Raw genomic sequence first — 19757 nt, forward strand, 5'->3', positions numbered from 1 at the left:
CTAAAAATGAGTAGCCTGTAAATTAATTTACTTCACGCCTTAAAAAAATATCAACAATGAACTTTCAGCATTTGAACCATGTGATGTTCCAAAAAAATCATTATCAGATTCAATCTTTAGCCTTGTTGCCATTTCCAGTCAAAAAAATCAATATCAAATGCATATTGTATCTAATATTGCCTCCTTTTCATTTTCAAAAAAAGTCCAAAATATCTTTACTGACGTATATTTTACCTCTGGTATAGTCTTGTTTTCATTTCAGGAGTCCAAAATATCTATGTCAAATACATATCATACTCTATCAAGCCTCCTTTTCATTTTCAGGGTAAAAAGATCCATATCAATGCCTTACTGTGCTTGAACTAACAAAGTTCTGTCCAATTGTCAAAAAATGTGAAATAAAGAGGTCATTATGCATTGCTTAGAACAATACTGATGCTATTGGTCTTGTATACAACTGCAAAACCTGTACTATCACACTTAAGGCTATTGCCTCATCCAATATAGATTTGACAGCTGTGTACTTGTCAAATAGAATTCGGTATTGTACTCAACAATGTTATGTTATCTCATAATACAGAATGGATGACTGGCGACTTAAACATATCGTTATCACTGCTAGGATATGGGTTTACAAGCCTTTCTTTCCCAAAACCTTTAAAAGGTTGTTACAGAGAGCTCCTTTTTCTGTAATTGTTATAACATAAACACTATCAAAACATCATGTTGCAACCTTCCAGCAGTAATGGTTAAACAAGTCCTCTATTGCTTCTTCGTGAATTATTTCAGGCAAAGACAGGCACTAAACTTACTAACGCTAAATGGATATGAAACATTTATCAAACATATATAAAACCTTGTTGTAAGGAGTCAGTTAGTCAACATGTAAGTTTGTTTGTTTTGTAGAATTCCCTCATTTTTCTCCAGTTATTTATTATTCTAATTTTCTAATAATATCCATATTCCTAGAAATTAAAATATTATTATATTATTTAAGTAACATTTTGTGTAAAAACAAAAACTGATGGACAATTCTGCCTATATATTGCAAAATTTCTTCCCAATTTAAAATGAGGTAAGAAATACCAGTAATAATTCACAACAACAATTTTGATTAAGATTTCATTCTTCTGTCCTACAGTTCCATTTCTGAACCCTCTTCAATATATCATGTTTTTGATGTTTTTCATTCATAGAGTACTAAAGGCAAAGTTGACATGGAAGTAGGTCCATCTTTTCTTACTCCATTTCCCACTTCAGTTCATTACTTTTCTTTCTTCATCTCCATTTAACTTTTAGCATTTTAGTTTCCTAAGTCCACAATGTTCATTTCCTTTCAGACTTTTCATGAAACTATTTCTTCATCCAGATGCTCCAAGAAAATATTTTTTTCTTATTTTTGTTTTTGTTATTCTTTTTGTTTCCATGATGAACACATAGATAGATAAAGCTTTGGACAAAAAAACTAATTTACTTGATTTATAGGTTGGCAGACTTTCAAATTACCCTAAAATAGACATTTTTCCCAGTTTCCTTATGTTTCAGTAGTTGTGTTACTTGTACAAATTTTTTTTTTGCAGAAATTGTAAGATCTTCATTAGAAAGTGCTCGTAAGATGCCATCTTACTATTTTAATATACTGAAAAATGATTCTTGAATATTTGTTTGTGAACATTATCCTATTACCTTTTGTAATTTGAATAAGTGAAATATGAACAATAAAAACCCTGATCATGTACATAACTTGCTCGTTTCAATGTTTTTTTCCCGTTTTTTTTTTTCTTCAAACAAGATTCATATTATTTCTATTTTCATTTCCATAAGATCTTGTCATCTTTTTCATTCATTCTGTAAACATGTTCATGTTTTTACAAATTTTGTCTTATAATTTCATAATGATTATCCCAAAGTGTGCAAAAAAATACAATATTTATGCTGTATTCATTTCAACTTCCATTCATTTTAGATCATGTATTACTTTGATTTTTTTTAACATTATCATTTTACATCCCTCATTTCTCCACTGGATTTTTGTCTTGCAAGTCAGTATGAACAAATCATATAATAAAATGCCTCAATTCTCTCCATGTTTTCCAAATACACCTAGAACCTATCCTTCCTGTTGTATCATCATTTCACCGTTCAAGTTTGTCAATTTTCCTATTTGGATGCATTATAATTTCAGTGCTCTCAAAACTGGCAATTTCATTCAAAATTTTGTTTAAAATCGCGGAAATTATGATTTACTAGCAGAAGTCTAAAGATATCTCTGTAAATTGTGATGTTCCTTTTCTACTTTAAATGAGGAAAGAAACGTACATCACAGAATACATATCTTACATCGAACATGATCTATGTTTCCTTCTGCTTTGTCTTCTTGATACATAAAATGTCTTATATTTAACAACCCTAACATATATAGCTGACATAGCCCATTATAGTTACTGATATTATACTGATAGTTATAAAAATATACAAGACTAGTTGATCCAGAGTTAATAGCCCTACACCTACATAGCCCCACCCCCCACCAAAAGATGCTGATCATGCCCCAAATAGTCAAAACAGATGCTGATCACACCCTAAAAAGCCCCCAAAATGCTTAATACACAAAAATAGCCCAAAAAGATGTTGATAACACCCTTAATGGCCAAATAGCCAAAAAAGCTAATCACATCTTGATTAAACACAAAGTATGCTGATCGCGCCCTAAATAACCCCAAAATATGCTGATCATGCCCTATAAACCCCCAAATATGCTAATAACCCCATAATGCAGATTGCACCCTAAATAACCTCAAAATATGCTGATCATGCCCTATAAACCCCCAAATATGCTAATAACCCCAAAATATGCTGATTGCGCCCTAAATAACCTCAAAATATGCTGATCATGCCCTATAAACCCCCAAATATGCTAAAAACCCCAAAATATGCTGATTGCGCCCTAAATAACCTCAAAATATGCTGATCATGCCCTATAAACCCCCAAATATGCTTATAACCCCAAAATATGCTGATTGCGCCCTAAATAACCCGAAAATATGCTGATCAAGCCCTATAAACCCCCCAAATATGCTAATAACCCCAAAGTATGCTGATCATGCCCTGAATAACCCCAAAATATGCTGATCATGCCCTATAAACCCCCAAATATGCTAATAACCCCAAAATATGCTGATTGCGCCCTAAATAACCTCAAAATATGCTGATCATGCCCTATAAACCCCCAAATATGCTAATAACCCCAAAATATGCTGATTGCGCCCTAAATAACCCCAAAATATGCTGATCAAGCCCTATAAACCCCAAAGATGTTTATTTAAACATTTTGGTACTTACCAGCCATGTAACTCCTAGTAGGGGCAGATGATATTCGCTCTGAAAATTTACACAATTACAGAACATTAAAGGGACTCCACCGAGGCTTAAGAGTCTTGAAAACATAACATTTGAATTTCTTACATAAATAGGCTGGGGCACATTTGACAGAAATATATGCAAAGATCAAGAAGAACTATACTTTGAAATAATTTGAAAATCGTATGTTAATGCTTTTCTTAGCAAAGCGTTTAAAGGCTTTTCATTTGGGTCATTTTTTTACAATTTGAATAATTATTTTGGAAAAACCAAGTGTGCGAATGATCTGAAATTTTGCACATAGACTAGTGGTCTAAACCTACATCAAATGGCACATTTATCTGGAAAAAATATTTTCAGTCCAATCATGTCAAAAAACCTCAGTACTAAAAGACTCCACCTTGATGTTTTTATTCTTTGTTTTTATTCTTTATAAACAGTGGTTCTCATAGCAATCTCTGATATAGCATACACACCGTTAAGAACATTATTGCTAGGTCCAAAATTGCCTGCTTTATGGTATATAAAATCCTGTGTTTACACAATATTTGATTATAGCATAAACTCGGCTATAAAGCACTACTTATTCAGGTCTGTTTCAAACTATTATAGTAATGTTATGTCTGTTATATTGCTATGTTCACTATAAATTGGTTGTTTATAAAATACATATTCCATAAATAGGTTATAACTAACAACGAAATAGCTTACAAAATGACATGGTTCGGACAAGTTCGCAATGACAGTGTTTGTCTGTAGCCATTTCAACTTTATAGTAAAGAAGTCTTTAACAAAACAATAAAAAATAATAATTGGATGTTACAAACCTCTATATGAATCATATGTATCCCGTGATGTTTGCATTCTGTCATAATCCCTGCTCATTGTGCGTGTTGTCTCTCTGTAAAATAATATATTAATTAAGATATTAAAACTCAACCACAAACTGTTAACCCTTATCACCCCAGATATGTTAAATTGGCTTGCCTGTCTTTCAATCTGGACAATACCATTCATTATTTCTTTGGGAAGTTTCAAAAATTAGGAAAATATAAAACTCAATGACAAACTGTTTAATCTCAAGAATGTCACAAAATATAAATTTTTAATTTATTTCACATCTTTTTCAGGTTTTTTTCCTGGCTTAAGTGTCCCAGTTGATCTTTTATGCTTTTAAGGCTTTTGTACGTCAATGGAGTGCCTTTATATTCTCAATTCATCTCTGAATATTGAAAGTCAAACACCCAAAAGAATCCATGGGCCAAATTCAAATCAGGTCAGGACGGGTGCACCTCACACATACAGACAAGACAAAGGATACATGAGGTTGAAATCCCTCAATGGAAAATTCAAAATTCGAAACAGGTAAAGCTAAAAAATTAAAATTCACCCTAGTGAGGGGTAAATAATTTTGTAAACCGGCAAAAATCACAATAAACATTTATAAAGGGAATATTGAAAGTGTACCTCAGAATATTATTAAAGGCAACTTTCTTGATGTAACAACTGTATTCAAGTAAAATATCAGTTAGAGAATCATATTATACCTGGGTATACAATATCAAGGCTACTCTTAATCAAGTAATGTGTTAAATTTAGCCGAGTTATAGGTAAGAAACGGAAACCGTAATTTTACCTTGGTATATAATCTCGTGGAGATTCTCTCGATGTAACGTATTCCCTTGTATCTCTGGGTGTCGGATAGTCGTCGCGTCTACTGCTACTACTTGTTATATAAGAATCTCTAGATGTGTATGAATCTCTAGGTGCTTCATAGCTGCTTCTAGACATACCACCAATATCTCTACTTGATACATACTCTCTGTTCATGAAATGTTTAAGATAAACATTTATTTCCGTTTATAAGATTTTGATAACCAAAAATAAGACAGTAGTACTTTTTACTTTTACCTTTTATTAAATTAAGGAAGTGATATTAGTTTTGAGCATTTTGTGATACCCCACACCCCCCCGCACCAAATAATCTTGAGTAAACAAGTCTGTGTTGTACAATCAAATGTACTTGTAAAATCAAGTAATTCAACTGAAAACTTATTGACCTAGTCGGGGTTGGGGGGTTAAGTTGCTCCAACACAATAAAGATAATATGGCAACTTTCCAGCTTTACTGTCTGGGAGGAAGACCTCAGGTGCCCTTCCATGCATTTATTCAGGCACAAAAGGGTACCTAAATAGAACCAAAGAAATATCTCAGTATTTTAAGCATTAAATAGAATAAGGGTTAAAAGTAATTTCTACTTTAGAAATGACCAGTTATTGTTATACCTGGATGATATTCTTTCCCTAGGTGGACTGTAGTCTCTGCTGGACATTCCATAATCTCTGTAGGAAGACACTGGATCTCTAAAATTACATATGAAATTCTTTAAAATCTGGCTTCATACACTCATTCAATGCCAAAATTCAAGTACTTTAAAAAGAATGTTTCTAACCAATGTTAAACAAGAGGGCCATGATGGCCCTGAGGTCGCTCACCTGTATATAGCCCCCCCCCCACCCCCGGGCCAATTTTTACCCAAGGGTTTATATTTGTTTATTTGAACAGACTTGGTAGACACCCATAAGAAGATGTTTCATGCTAAACATCTAAGTTCTAGCTCATTGGGTTTTTTAAAAGAAGATTTTTAAAGTTTGTACTATACACATATAGTAAAAAACAATGACACCCCTGGGGCAGGGCCAGTTTTGACCCCCGGGCTTTTATTTGAACAAACTTTGTAGATATTTACTTAAAGATGTTTCATGCTTAATATCTAAACTCTAGCTATTTGGGTTTTTTCAAAGAAGATTTTTAAGTTTTTGCTATACACTTTTAAGGAAAATCAATGACCCGCCAGTTTTGACCCCAGGGCTTTTATTTGAACAAACTTGGTAGACACCCATTAGAACATGTCTCATGCTAAATATCTTAGCTCTAGCTCTTTGGAGTTCTTTAAAAGAAGATTTTTTAAGTTTTTACTATATGCATTTAGGGAAAATCAATGACCCCCTGGGGCGGGGCCAATTTTGACCCCAGGGCTTTTATTTGAACAAACTTGGTAGACACTCAATAGAAGATGTTTCATGCTAAATATCTTAGCTCTAGCTCTTTGGGTTCTTTAAAAGAAGATTTTTAAAGTTTTTACTATATGCATATAGGGAAAATCTATGACCCCCTGGGGCGGGGTCAATTTTGACCCCTGGGCTTTTAATTGAACAAACTTGGTAGACATTCACTAGAAGATGTTTCATGCCAAATATCTAAGCTCTAACTCTTATGGTTCTTTAAAAGAAGATTTTTTAAGTTTTTACTATATGCATATAGGGAAAATCAATGACCCCCCGGGGCGGGGCAAATTTTGACCCCAGGGCTTTTATTTGAACAAACTTGGTAGACATTCACTAGAAGATGTTTCATGCCAAATATCTAAGCTCTAGCTCTTACGGTTCTTTAAAAGAAGATTTTTTAAGTTTTTACTATATGCATATAGGGAAAATCAATGACCCCCCGGGGCGGGGCCAATTTTGACCCTAGGGCTTTTATTTGAACAAACTTGGTAAACACTCACTAGAAGATGTTTCATGCCAAATATCTTAGCTCTAGCTCTTTGGGTTCTTTAAAAGAAGATTTTTTAAGTTTTTACTATATGCATATAGGGAAAATCAATGACCCCCTGGGGCAGGGCCAATTTTGACCCCAGGGCTTTTATTTGAACAAACTTGGTAGACACTCACTAGAAGATGTTTCATGCCAAATATCTAAGCTCTAGCTCTTAGGGTTGTTTAATAGAAGATATTTAAAGATTTTTCTTTCGGTTGCCATGGCAACCAGAGTTCTGCATGGAATTAAATTCTTTGAACAATTTTTAAAGGTGACCACCAAAGGAACATTCCTATGAAGTTTGGATGAAATTGGCTCGGTGGTTTATGAGGAGATGTCATTTAAAGCAAAAGTTTACGGACGGACGGACGCCGGACGAAAAGCGATCACAAAAGCTCACCCTGTCACTTTGTGACAGGTGAGCTAAAAAGCTGAAAACATATGGCTAAATCTGCTGATATTCCAATTATCTATACCTCACAGCAGCATAATCAGTGTTTGCTGAAACACATATGAAAAGTCAAAATGCTACAGCGAGGCTAACTTTAACTACTGCTTTGATTGCCAGCTGGTTTGAGTTTTTGGCAAAGATTTACCATGTTAAAAGGATAATAATGCTAATATAGTAACATTGCCCTGCTAAGACTATGTTAACTAACCTGTCAATGGTTCTTGATGGTGGGGAAGGTGGATAGGGATCTCTGGGTCGTCTGTCTGACAAGCTCGAGCTACCATAACGATCTCTGTCCATACCACCGTAACGATCATCGTCTATATACAATATTAGTGTTAATAACATAGTAAAGAAGTCAGGTTTCAATTAACAAAACATACTTAAAACTCTTTTTATTTTCATCTAAATTTTAAGGGAAAAGTGTACATATTAATGACCAATTTAAGCCACCTTTTTCCAATAATTGCAATTAAATTATATAAACTTATCATTTGTATGGAAATCCTGCACTTTCAATTCTATTCAAAAATGAACTGCATGATTGTAAGTCAAACCAAAGGCAATTTAAATGCTGTATTTTTCTTTGATGAATAGAATACATCAATGTAAACAGTTACACTAACAAAATTCATATAAATAACAAGAACTGTCGGAGGACAGTAACGCTCGACTATTCGAAAATTTGTCACAAGGGTGTTTCATTGAGTATAATAATGCTTACCTATATGAATACATAAAATTGTCCGAAAAGATACAAACTCTTCAAGTTTCAATACATTCCCTTCAGTAGTTATGGAGATACAAGCTTACATGCAAATACTTAACCAAGAATTCATGAGTCGAAAAAGGGGCATAATTATGTAAAAAAGCAAATCAGAGTTATGGGACTTGTGCCAATCATCTTAGATAATCACAGAGAACAAGTGTGTGAAGTTTCAATCCATTCCCTTCAGTAGTTATGGAGATACAAGCTTACATACAAAAACTTAACCAAGAATTTCTAAGTCGAAAAAGGGGCATAATAATGTAAAAAAGCAAATCAGAGTTATGGGACTTGTGCCAATTATCTTAGATAATCACAGAGAACAAGTGTGTGAAGTTTCAATCCATTCCCTTCAGTAGTTATGGAGATACCAGCTTACACGCAAAAACTTAACCCAGAATTTCTAAGTCAAAAAAGGGGCATAATTATGTAAAAAAGCAAATCAGAGTTATGGGACTTGTGCCAATCATCTTAGATAATCACAGAGAACAAGTGTGTGAAGTTTCAATCCATTCCCTTCAGTAGTTATGGAGATACCAGCTTACATACAAAAACTTAACCAAGAATTTCTAAGTCGAAAAAGGGGCATAATTATGAAAAAAAGCAAATCAGAGTTATGGGACTTGTGCCAATCATCTTAAATAATCACAGAGAACAAGTGTGTGAAGTTTCAATCCATTCCCTTCAGTAGTTATGGAGATACCAGCTTACATACAAAAACTTAACCAAGAATTTCTAAGTCGAAAAAGGGGCATAATTATGAAAAAAAGCAAATCAGAGTTATGGGACTTGTGCCAATCATCTTAGATAATCACAGAGAACAAGTGTGTGAAGTTTCAATCCATTCCCTTCATTAGTTATGGAGATACCAGCTTACATACAAAAACTTAACCAAGAATTTCTAAGTCGAAAAAGGGGCATAATAATGTAAAAAAGCAAATCAGAGTTATGGGACTTGTGCCAATCATCTTAGATAATCACAGAGAACAAGTGTGTGAAGTTTCAATCCATTCCCTTCAGTAGTTGTGGAGATACCAGCTTACATACAAAAACTTAACCACAGGGACGCCGACGCCGACAAATGGGTGACTGCATTAGCTCGATTATTCTGCGAATAGTCGAGCTAAAAATCTGTTTACCTCTCCTCATGGATGGTGGTGCTCTGTCACTGTAACTTCTGTCCATTGAACTACGTCTTTGTGGGGGACCTCTCCTGAACATCAAAAAAACAAATACCAAAATTTAGGATATGATAATTTAAAACCAATACCACATCAGCAAACAGGTCAGTGTGTTTGGGTTTAACTGAACATTGACACTGGTCATGTTGGATGGAACATTCTTATTATAAAGCGTCAAGTAAGTTAGTATAAGTGAGTACAAGTTAACACAAGAAATGTCCTTAAGACGGCGCCCTCGACTATTATAAGAAATTGCCTAGAAGTGGGGATGATGGTCACTAACAAGTAGCAATACCTCAAAGGGTATAGGAAATAAGATGGATGGTACGAAAAACATATACCGAAAGTGCGACTCACACATGAACACCCAGGTGAGTAAGACACCTCTTCTTATTATATAAATAAAATAGTTGAGTAAACAAGAGCTGTCCGTAAGACAGCGCGCTCGACTTTTTTATTGCTTGCCAATAAAAAAAGTTTTTGCAGTAAAAGGCAATACAAGAATCTCTGTATTTTTAAAGTGAACAATGGCCATGAGCATTAAGATATTTAGTGAAGAATTATTTTACTGAATTGTGTGATACCCTTGAACACTGCAGGTTCAGTGGATAGGAATGAATTTTTTTAGATTTTTTAAGTTTTTTAGTGCTTGCCTATAATACAAAACATTGACAGTTAAGGGCCATAATTCAAATAAAATCTTTGACAGAATTACCTTCTTCTGGACATGTTTGGGAATCATGATTGTAAACAAGTATTCCAACTTTCAAATTAATATCTCAAACAGTTCAGTCAAAAAGTGGACTGGTACTAAAAACTTAACCAAGATTCTAAGTCGATAAAAGGCCTTAATTTTTAAAACAAATCCTTGACAGAGTTACCTTCTCTTGCGTACAGATGGGGGTAATGATGTGAAATAGCATTAAAAGTTTCAAAGCAATATCTCAAAGGGTTAAGGCAATAAGTGGATTTTACCCATATTCAATGTATTTTCTAAGTCAAAAAGGGGCATAATTCTGTCAAAAACCTTGACAGAGTTATGTCCTCTTGTCTGTTGATGAAGGTCGTGATGGTAAACAAGTATGGTCAGTTTCAAAGCAATACCTCCAATGGTTTTGAAATAAAGTGAGGTGGTACAAAAAACTTAACCAAGCTCAATACACTTTCTAAGTCAAAAAAGGGCCATAATTCTGTCAAAAACCTTGACAGAGTTATGTACTCTTGTCTGTAGATGGAGGTTATGATGGTGAACAAGTATGGTAAGTTTCAAAGCCATACTTGTAATACTTCTGAAATAAAGTGGGGTGGTACGAAAAACTTAACCAAGGTGTGACGCCAACGCCGACGCCGGGGCGAGTAGGATAGCTCCCCTTTTCATAGAAAAGTCGAGCTAAAAATGAGTGATTAACATTTTAGAATACAACTTCATTTCCTTCGAGTAAATGATCAGAGTGAGGCTTAAAAGTTCTGTGAGGGAATATACTCGGCACAAGCTATCACAAACCTTGACAAATTCATCAAATTCAAGAAAGAAATGTGACATGTAAGGATGGAAAATAGATGTGATTACCTATGGAATTCATGTGATATTATTTTTTGTTTCTACTTGCCATTTTCAAAATAACTGATTATCATAATTATTATAAAACATTTACAATGTACTTTAATATGAACATACCTAAGCAAATTATTTCAACTATAACAAGAGAACTAACCTGTCATCACCATAACTCCCTCTCATTGGTCGATCACCACCTCTGCCACGACTACCAAACCCGCCCCTTCCTCCTCTGTCACCTCTAGGTGAACCACGCCCTCTAAATCCTCCACCTCTACTTCCAAAGCTAGAACCACCCCTACCACTACTGTAACTGTCCCTGAAACCTCCGCCAAATCCTCGACCTATCAATACATAAATGAGCTCCTTATTACACCAAACTTCAAGTAATATCCTCATGTAGATTTCAAAAGAATTTGTAACAGAGTTACCAATGAGCCTCGCCTAAGGGAAGTTTAACATGAAGCACAAAATTGTGCTATTTCAAACAGGAGGGCCATGATGGCCCTAGATCGCTCACCTGACCCATCAAACTCATCCAAACAATTACCTAGACAAGCATTCTGACCAAGTCTCATGACAGGTGAGTCAAAAATGTGACCACTACAGTGTTAACAAGGATTATCCATATTTGAGCAGTGTGACCTAGTTTTTTACCCAGGGGACTCATATTCAAACTTGACCTAGAAATCATCAAAACCAACTTTCAGATCAATTTACAGGATATTTGGATCAAAACAGTAGCCACCAGAGTGTTAACAAGATTTTTCTATTTTTAGCTCCTGTGACCTACTTTTTCATCCGAGATGACCAATGTTCGAACTCATCCAAGCTATCAACTAGACAAACATCCTGACCAAGTTAGATGATGATTGAGGCAAAATTGTGACCGCTAGAGTGTTAACAAGGTTTTTCTATTTTTAGCTCTTGTGACCTAGTTTTTCATCCGAGATGACCCATGTTCGAACTCATACGAGCTATCACTAGATAAGCATCCTGACGAAGTTTGATGATGATTGAGGAAAAAATGTGACCGCTTGAGTGTTAACAAGGTTTTTCTATTTTTAGCTCCGGTGACCTAGTTTTTCATCCGAGATGACCCATGTTCGAACTCATGCAAGCTATCACCTAGACAAGCATCCTGACCAAGTTTGATGATGATTGAGGCAAAAATGTGACCGCTAGTGTGTTAACAAAGTTTTTCTTTTTTTTAGCTCCGGTGACCTACTTTTTCATCCGAGATGACCCATGTTCGAACTCATCCGAGCTATCACCTAGACAAGCATCCTGACCAAGTTTGATGATGATTGAGGCAAAAATGTGACCACTAGAGTGTTAACAAGGTTTTTCTATTTTTAGCTCCAGTGACCTACTTTTTCATCCTAGATGACCAATGTTCGAACTCATCCGAGCTATCACCTAGACAAGCTTCCTGACAAAGTTTGATGATGATTGATGCCAAAATGTGACCGCTTGAGTGTTAACAAGGTTTTTCTATTTTTAGCTCCAGTGACCTACTTTTTCATTCGAGATGACCCATGTTCGAACTCATCCGAGCTATCACCTAGACAAACATCCTGACCAAGTTTGATGATGATTGAGGCAAAATTGTGACCTCTAGAGTGTTAACAAGGTTTTTCTATTTTTAGCTCTTGTGACCTAGTTTTTCATCCGAGATGACCCATGTTCGAACTCATCCTAGCTATTAACTAGATAAGCATCCTGACCAAGTTTGATGATGTATGAGGCAAAAATGTGACCGCTGGAGTGTTAACAAGGTTTTTCTATTTTTAGCTCCAGTGACCTAGTTTTTCATTCGAGATGACCCATGTTCGAACTCATCCGAGCTATCACCTAGACAAGCATCCTGACCAAGTTTGATGATGATTGATGCAAAAATGTGACCGCTTGAGTGTTAACAAGGTTTTTCTATTTTTAGCTCTTGTGACCTAGTTTTTCATCCGACATGACCCATGTTCGAACTCATCCGAGCTATCAACTAGATAAGCATCCTGACGAAGTTTGATGATGATTGAGGCAAAAATGCGACCGCTAGAGTGTTAACAACAAAATGTGAACGGACGACGGACAATCATCGATCCTAAAAGCTCACCCTGAGCATGCTCAGGTGAGCTAAAAATTGAGGTATGGATCTGGACTTTTAGTGCAAAATTTTGATCAATGCCAGGAGAGGGAAAATAAGGTTTCATTACAGGGTATAAAGCTATCTCATGAGATATTTTTTTCTAACATTTATAAAAGGTAAAATTATGTAATATCCATAATCTTATGGTCAATACTCAAAAGAAATGTTATTATAAATAATGATTACTGTGAATTCACTTAATTTCATGGGAATGAAACTTTGTGGCTATATCACAAAGAACATTTTTGTGGGTTCTTAAAATTGTGGACTGTTTTTTTTTCCAAAGGTATTATGTAAATAATTCAATGCAAAATAATCATAAGCAGACTAAATGAAATTTTTTTGTATCTTGAATTCATGGCTTGACTTATCTATGAAAACCACTAAAATTGGCTCTCCAACAATAGTAACGATTTTGCAGTACCTCTATTATTAAACACACATGAATATTGTTAATTACATCAATAAAATGCCTAAATGAGAACTATATTATCATTATACTCACATAAGCATTTTTTTACCATTGAACACTTTCTATCACATGCAACAAAACTTTAGACTCTGTCTTATCTAAGGTAAGAATCCATATGAAAATCTTAAGATATTATTCATGGCCATGTGAAAGACAGAACTTGTGTTGTTTTTTAGTATTTGTAAATGACAAATGATCAGTGAACATTACCTCGAGGTGCACCTCTGCCTCTGAACCCACCACGACCACCGCGGTCACCACCCCCTGACGATCCTCCTGGTTTTACTGCATGATCTACATGTACCATTTTACCTTTTAAATCCTACAAATATATCAGAATGATTTTGTTGGTTACTTTGTATCAGTGTAAACTCCACATTAACTTTCTTCATAACTGAATTCTATGAAGAAACTTTCTGTCACATATCAATAAGCATTCAAAGCTTTAATGAAGAAATAGAGGATATTGAATGAGTGTTAGTTCAATGAATTTATTGAATAAGTTGAATAACAAGAGCTGTCCGTAAGACAGCGCGCTCGACTTTTTTATTGCTTGCCAATAAAAAAAGTTTTTGCAGTAAAAGGCAATACAAGAATCTCTGTATTTTTTAAAGTGAACAATGGCCATGAGCATTAAGATATTTAGTGAAGAATTATTTTACTGAATTGTGTGATACCCTTGAACACTGCAGCAAAGTTTGAAATGTTTAAGTCAAAAGAGGGCTGGTAAGAAAGAAAAAAAAACTAGTTGTTTGATACCCTTGAATATTACAGCAATGTTTATATGACATAATTTATGGTAAAGTGAACAAGTGGATAGGAATGAATTTTTTTAGATTTTTTAAGTTTTTTAGTGCTTGCCTATAATACAAAACATTGACAGTTAAGGGCCATAATTCAAATAAAATCTTTGACAGAATTACCTTCTCCTGGACATGTTTGGGAATCATGATTGTAAACAAGTATTCCAACTTTCAAATTAATATCTCAAACAGTTCAGTCAAAAAGTGGACTGGTACTAAAAACTTAACCAAGATTCTAAGTCGATAAAAGGCCTTAATTTTTAAAACAAATCCTTGACAGAGTTACCTTCTCTTGCGTACAGATGGGGGTAATGATGTGAAATAGCATTAAAAGTTTCAAAGCAATATCTCAAAGGGTTAAGGCAATAAGTGGATTTTACCCATATTCAATGTATTTTCTAAGTCAAAAAGGGGCATAATTCTGTCAAAAACCTTGACAGAGTTATGTCCTCTTGTCTGTTGATGAAGGTCGTGATGGTAAACAAGTATGGTCAGTTTCAAAGCAATACCTCCAATGGTTTTGAAATAAAGTGAGGTGGTACAAAAAACTTAACCAAGCTCAATACACTTTCTAAGTCAAAAAAGGGCCATAATTCTGTCAAAAACCTTGACAGAGTTATGTACTCTTGTCTGTAGATGGAGGTTATGATGGTGAACAAGTATGGTAAGTTTCAAAGCCATACTTGTAATACTTCTGAAATAAAGTGGGGTGGTACGAAAAACTTAACCAAGGTGTGACGCCAACGCCGACGCTGGGGCGAGTAGGATAGCTCCCCTTTTCATAGAAAAGTCGAGCTAAAAACATATTGTTTTCAACGAATTCAATAAATTCAGTAATGAACATAAACAAATATAATATTCTACTTATCACATACCAAAATTTATCTCTCTAAAAAAAAAAAGAATAATTTTTCAGTGCACAAAACATGTAAATTATTATTTGAATCTATTTACTTTCTTAAAATATTGGGTGTGAAATACATGAAACAGTAAACTACCTGTTTATCGAGTGACTTTACAGCGTCGTCAGCATCCGAGGGATTCTCGTATGTGATGAAACCAAAACCTCTAGATCTACCAGTCTGCTGATCACGTTTTAGTAATACTGTAAAATAATATATAAATATAATACACCATTACCAGTTACCCTTGTGTCATAAATTATTATAAGCTTAGATCTGTATTAGTAAATCGTCATTAGCCTCACTATGAATTACATCATCCATATCTAGGGTGATAGATTAAATACAGATCCACTTATACAAAATTGAATCATCTACTCCAGTTAAAACTAAAATCCTGAATTACAGCCTTTTCCTTTTGTAAGGCATTTTCATGCTGCAGATCAATGTGGTTAAGTATTTAACAATAGAATAAAGTAAAGCATGCTTTGTTAGATTAATAAAAGAAATTAAGAATGACTCTTAGAATAAAGTTTTAAAAATTAGCAAAGTGCTCAATTCAAGAGCAGGCATATAAACATGTATGTATTTATACCCTAATTTTCAGCAGGTACTCTCAAACCAGCAAGTCGGGTTGTTCATTACCGTTTACAAGCCAAAATTAATGAATTACCTTCAGTTACTTTTCCAAATTTGGCAAATATTTTCTCAAATTCTTCTTCGTCTATATCAAAATCCAGACCTCCTACAAATATCTTCCCAGGTCTGTCTTCCATTTATACCACCGCAGAGAAAACAAAATCTGAAGAAAAAAAATCATTGGTTTTTAAAAGTTATTTCAACCGCTTTTGGGGTTTAACACCTCATGCAATTTTAGTGTTTCTTTGATGTGTTTTAACACATTACTCATACATGTGTTGATAAATATGATCTTTAAATATGCAAAATTTGACTGATTAAAGTCAATATGAACTTTCATAATATTCCCTTTTACCTAAAAAGAATTTTTAATTTGGATCCTTTTGACGAAATTCAATTCTTAGTGAAGTTCATGTTCTCTGATGGATGAATTCAATTTAAATATTCCATCAGACATGAAATGGCTGTATTTTGAAACTAAAAAAAAATATGTCATTCATGTGAAGTAGTGCTGTGGGAATCATGAGGCAAAGTGTGCTCTAGTGTGCTGCAAAAATTGTGCAGCAGCCTGTGTGTTCAATAATTACATATAAAGTTTTATGCATCATAAATTCACTCAAAGAGCTTGTCTAAAGGCTTTGCCTTATTCATAATAAAAATTCACAGGTAGCCATGATTCATTACACTTATCATTCACAGTGCTAGTTTTATACACTACTGGTCGGGGACCATCAACCGGACACTTTTTGAACATTTTTCCATACAGATTTCATAATTTTTAAACTAGAGATAAAAAAAATTGACACAGTTCAGCTAGGTTCTTCTCCTAACTAACAAACTAGTTTGTTTATTTCTGAATGTATTGACTCTTATATCTGAGGCTTGACAAGGAGGGTATCAAAATTACCTAAATTGTCAACACAACAGTACCATGTGTCCGGACAGATATGTACATGACGTGATTAAATTCAGATAAAAGCTTGGGTGCTTTGATTTTTGACTTTTAACATGATATACTATATTTCAGCAACAAATGCTGAAGTTTTGGATATTCTATTGTTTACTCTGCAAATGATTAACAAGAGCACCGCTAGGCGGAGCATTATATGCCCGAAAGTGATTTTTTTTGTAAAGATGAAGCATTTGTAAGACATGGGAATTAAATAAAGTATTACCTCCTTCAATTAAAATTTTTCCTTTGAAGTTTCAATATTGTGGTCCAAATGGAACTTAAGTTATGGCCCAAAAACTGTTTTCAATTCCAAGGTAATAGTGACCCTGACCTTTGACCTTGTGACCCCAAAATCATTAGGGGTTTTCTACCCAATATGGACAATCATACTATGAAGTTTAAACATAGTAGGCCAATTGATACTTAAGTTATGTTCCGAAAACTGTTTTCAGTTTTAAGGTAATAGTGACCTTGACCTTGTGACCCCAAAATCAATAGGGGTCTTCTACCCAATATGGACAATCATCCTATGAAGTTTGAATATTGTGGGCTAAATGGAACTTAAGTTATGCTCAAGAAACTGTTTTCAATTTCTAAGTAATAGTGACCTTGACCTTTGACCTTGTGACCCCAAAATCAATAGGGGTCTTCTACCAAATATGAACAATCATCCTATGAAGTTTGAACACTGTGGGCCAAATGGAACTTAAGTTATGCTCCGGAAACTGTTTTCACTTCTAAGGTAAAAGTGACCTTGACCTTTGACCTTGTGACCCCAAAATCAATAGGGGTCTTCTTCCCAATATGGACAATCATCCTATGAAGTTTGAACACTGTAGGCCAAATGGAACTTAAGTTATGCTCCGGAAACTGTTTTCAGTTTTAAGGTCATAGTGACCTTGACCTTTGACCTTGTGACCCCAAAATCAATAGGGGTCTTCTATCCAATATGGACAATCATCCTATGAAGTTTGAATGTTGTGGGCCAAATGGAACTTAAGTTATGCTCCGGAAACCAAATTGCTAACAGACGGACGGACGGACGCCAGGGGGTATAATATAATATGTCCGAAATTCTTTCGGGCATATAAAAATGGTATATGAGGTCAGGCATTGCTTTTTGGCCCCCAAATTTCAACGTCAAATTCTTGAAATAGACATTAAAATATTACCATTTACGGAGGTTGAAATAATTTATTTACTTAATTTTAGAAGAAACATGCATTTATTGTTGATATAAAAATGACTGACCACCACTGAACAAAGAAAATACTAAATTAAGCATTTTTGGGGCCATCCGGGTTTGGTGGTTGTCCGGTTTTGATGGTCCCCAACCAGTACAGTATATTTTCTAGTGATTACAAGATTGCATTTGAGAAAAATGCTATGCCACCGCATGGTTCAAATTTCATAGCTGTACATCAAAGGACAAGAAAGTAGGTCACATCATCAAAATCTAGGTAAAAGTTCAATTTTACAACTAAAACTGTGCACATAGTCAAAATTGTTCTTGCTTGATTTTTACAAACTTTGTCCGTCAAAATGCAGGAGTACAAACTTCAAACAGTCAATTTAAATGGTCAGCTCGCGCAGAGAAAATCAAGAATGAATTTCTTAAGATATACTATATATATGATAATCATAAAGTGGAGAATGATGTCACGGGTTATTACTGTTCACTATTTTGAAGGGAAGTGGCTAGCCGTACGACTAGCCTGGACACACTGTACTGGCTAGCCGTACGGCACTTTTCAAAATTATATGGAAGTCGAAAATGCATATGTTATTTTGTGTCTTTAAACGACGATTTTAATCAAATCTCCGCATTTGTCCTAGTATGTTCACTTTAATAAAGATGCTCCGCTATTTTGCAAAAAAAAAAAAAGGAAAAAATAATTTTAATAATGCAAACTTTCCTTAATGATGGACGATGGACAAACTTCTATACCGTCGGTAATTGACGCAATTATCTGAGCCCAACAACAATTATTTTCGGTGTTTTTTGTTTTGTTTTGTTTTTCAATTTAAAAATTAAACTAAATGAAACAAAAAAGGAATATTATCAAAATTTTGTAAACTATTTCATTTGATGTTATTTAACTGCAACCAAACGCTATTTTTTCTCGACCTCTTGAGATGACAATTAAAGTACGAACATTCTTTACTGAAGCCAACACGTCGATTAATCTATAAAAAGTAAACATTCTTGACTAAAATCCTCGCTTAAAGTCATAATAAACATATTTACTTTCGCCTTCCATAAATTTTTGAAAAGTGCCGTACTGCTAGCCAATACAGTGTGTCCTGGCTAGTCATACGTGGCTCACGTACGGCTAGTCCAATATATTAGATGTTACAGGCTTGTTATAGTTTTTGTCGGTCAAGCCTGACCCAGAAGCAAAAATATCTCAAAGCGACGTCATATTTATAGGACTAACGTACGGCTAGAACTTTTGGCTAGCTGTACGGGCCCGTACGGCTAGCCACTTCCATTTTGAAGCGGCAAGATAGCCCAGTCGGTAATCGCAAAAAGTTATTTCGAGGATCCCATATTCGACGTCCTGTGACGTGAACGAACATTTGACTTAGATATTTATACACATAAATGGATTTGCCGTTGATTCTTAGACAAGGCAAATTTAGTGCACCTGTCAAATGAGAAAATTATCAGGATCGAGTTGGTCATGGGGCGAATACTTTAATGCAATGCTTCGGTAACGTACCTTCCACAGAACCCGTCTTGCTGATTATAATTGTAAAATTGATATAGTGTTATATTTTGCTGTATAAATTTGTCCTACACTGAAAGTTATTGTGAAATAAACACCCCAACAAAACTGACCAAGCTTTTGTTCTAAACGGAAATTGGACTCGCGTGCAGTATTGACGCGCATGCTCAGAGTATTAATCAATGTGTATAGGAATAA

At 34.7% G+C, this 19757-nt stretch overlaps 1 protein-coding gene across 3 annotated transcripts in view; it reads right to left on the minus strand.

Annotated features, from left to right (window-relative positions):
* Nucleotides 1-19712, minus strand: part of LOC132723581 (RNA-binding motif protein, X chromosome-like) — a 29120-nt gene extending 9408 nt beyond the window's left edge. For all 3 annotated transcript variants that reach the window (XR_009624768.1, XR_009624767.1, XM_060708335.1), the window contains exons 1-11: nucleotides 19554-19712; nucleotides 15913-16041; nucleotides 15336-15442; nucleotides 13745-13856; nucleotides 11074-11260; nucleotides 9317-9390; nucleotides 7620-7731; nucleotides 5646-5723; nucleotides 4997-5182; nucleotides 4188-4261; nucleotides 3343-3381 (exon numbers count right to left, since the gene is read on the minus strand). Coding sequence is in view for 1 of the 3 variants with exons in the window: in XM_060708335.1 (XP_060564318.1) it covers nucleotides 3343-3381; nucleotides 4188-4261; nucleotides 4997-5182; nucleotides 5646-5723; nucleotides 7620-7731; nucleotides 9317-9390; nucleotides 11074-11260; nucleotides 13745-13856; nucleotides 15336-15442; nucleotides 15913-16015 (1072 nt within the window). In the remaining 2 variants the exon portion in view is untranslated. The remainder of the gene's footprint in view (nucleotides 1-3342; nucleotides 3382-4187; nucleotides 4262-4996; nucleotides 5183-5645; nucleotides 5724-7619; nucleotides 7732-9316; nucleotides 9391-11073; nucleotides 11261-13744; nucleotides 13857-15335; nucleotides 15443-15912; nucleotides 16042-19553) is intronic.
* Nucleotides 19713-19757: the final 45 nt, after the last annotated feature.

The sequence above is a fragment of the Ruditapes philippinarum genome, unplaced genomic scaffold (assembly GCF_026571515.1).
Source record: "Ruditapes philippinarum isolate M1 unplaced genomic scaffold, ASM2657151v2 ctg6497_1_1_1_1, whole genome shotgun sequence".
Lineage (NCBI taxonomy): Eukaryota > Metazoa > Mollusca > Bivalvia > Venerida > Veneridae > Ruditapes > Ruditapes philippinarum.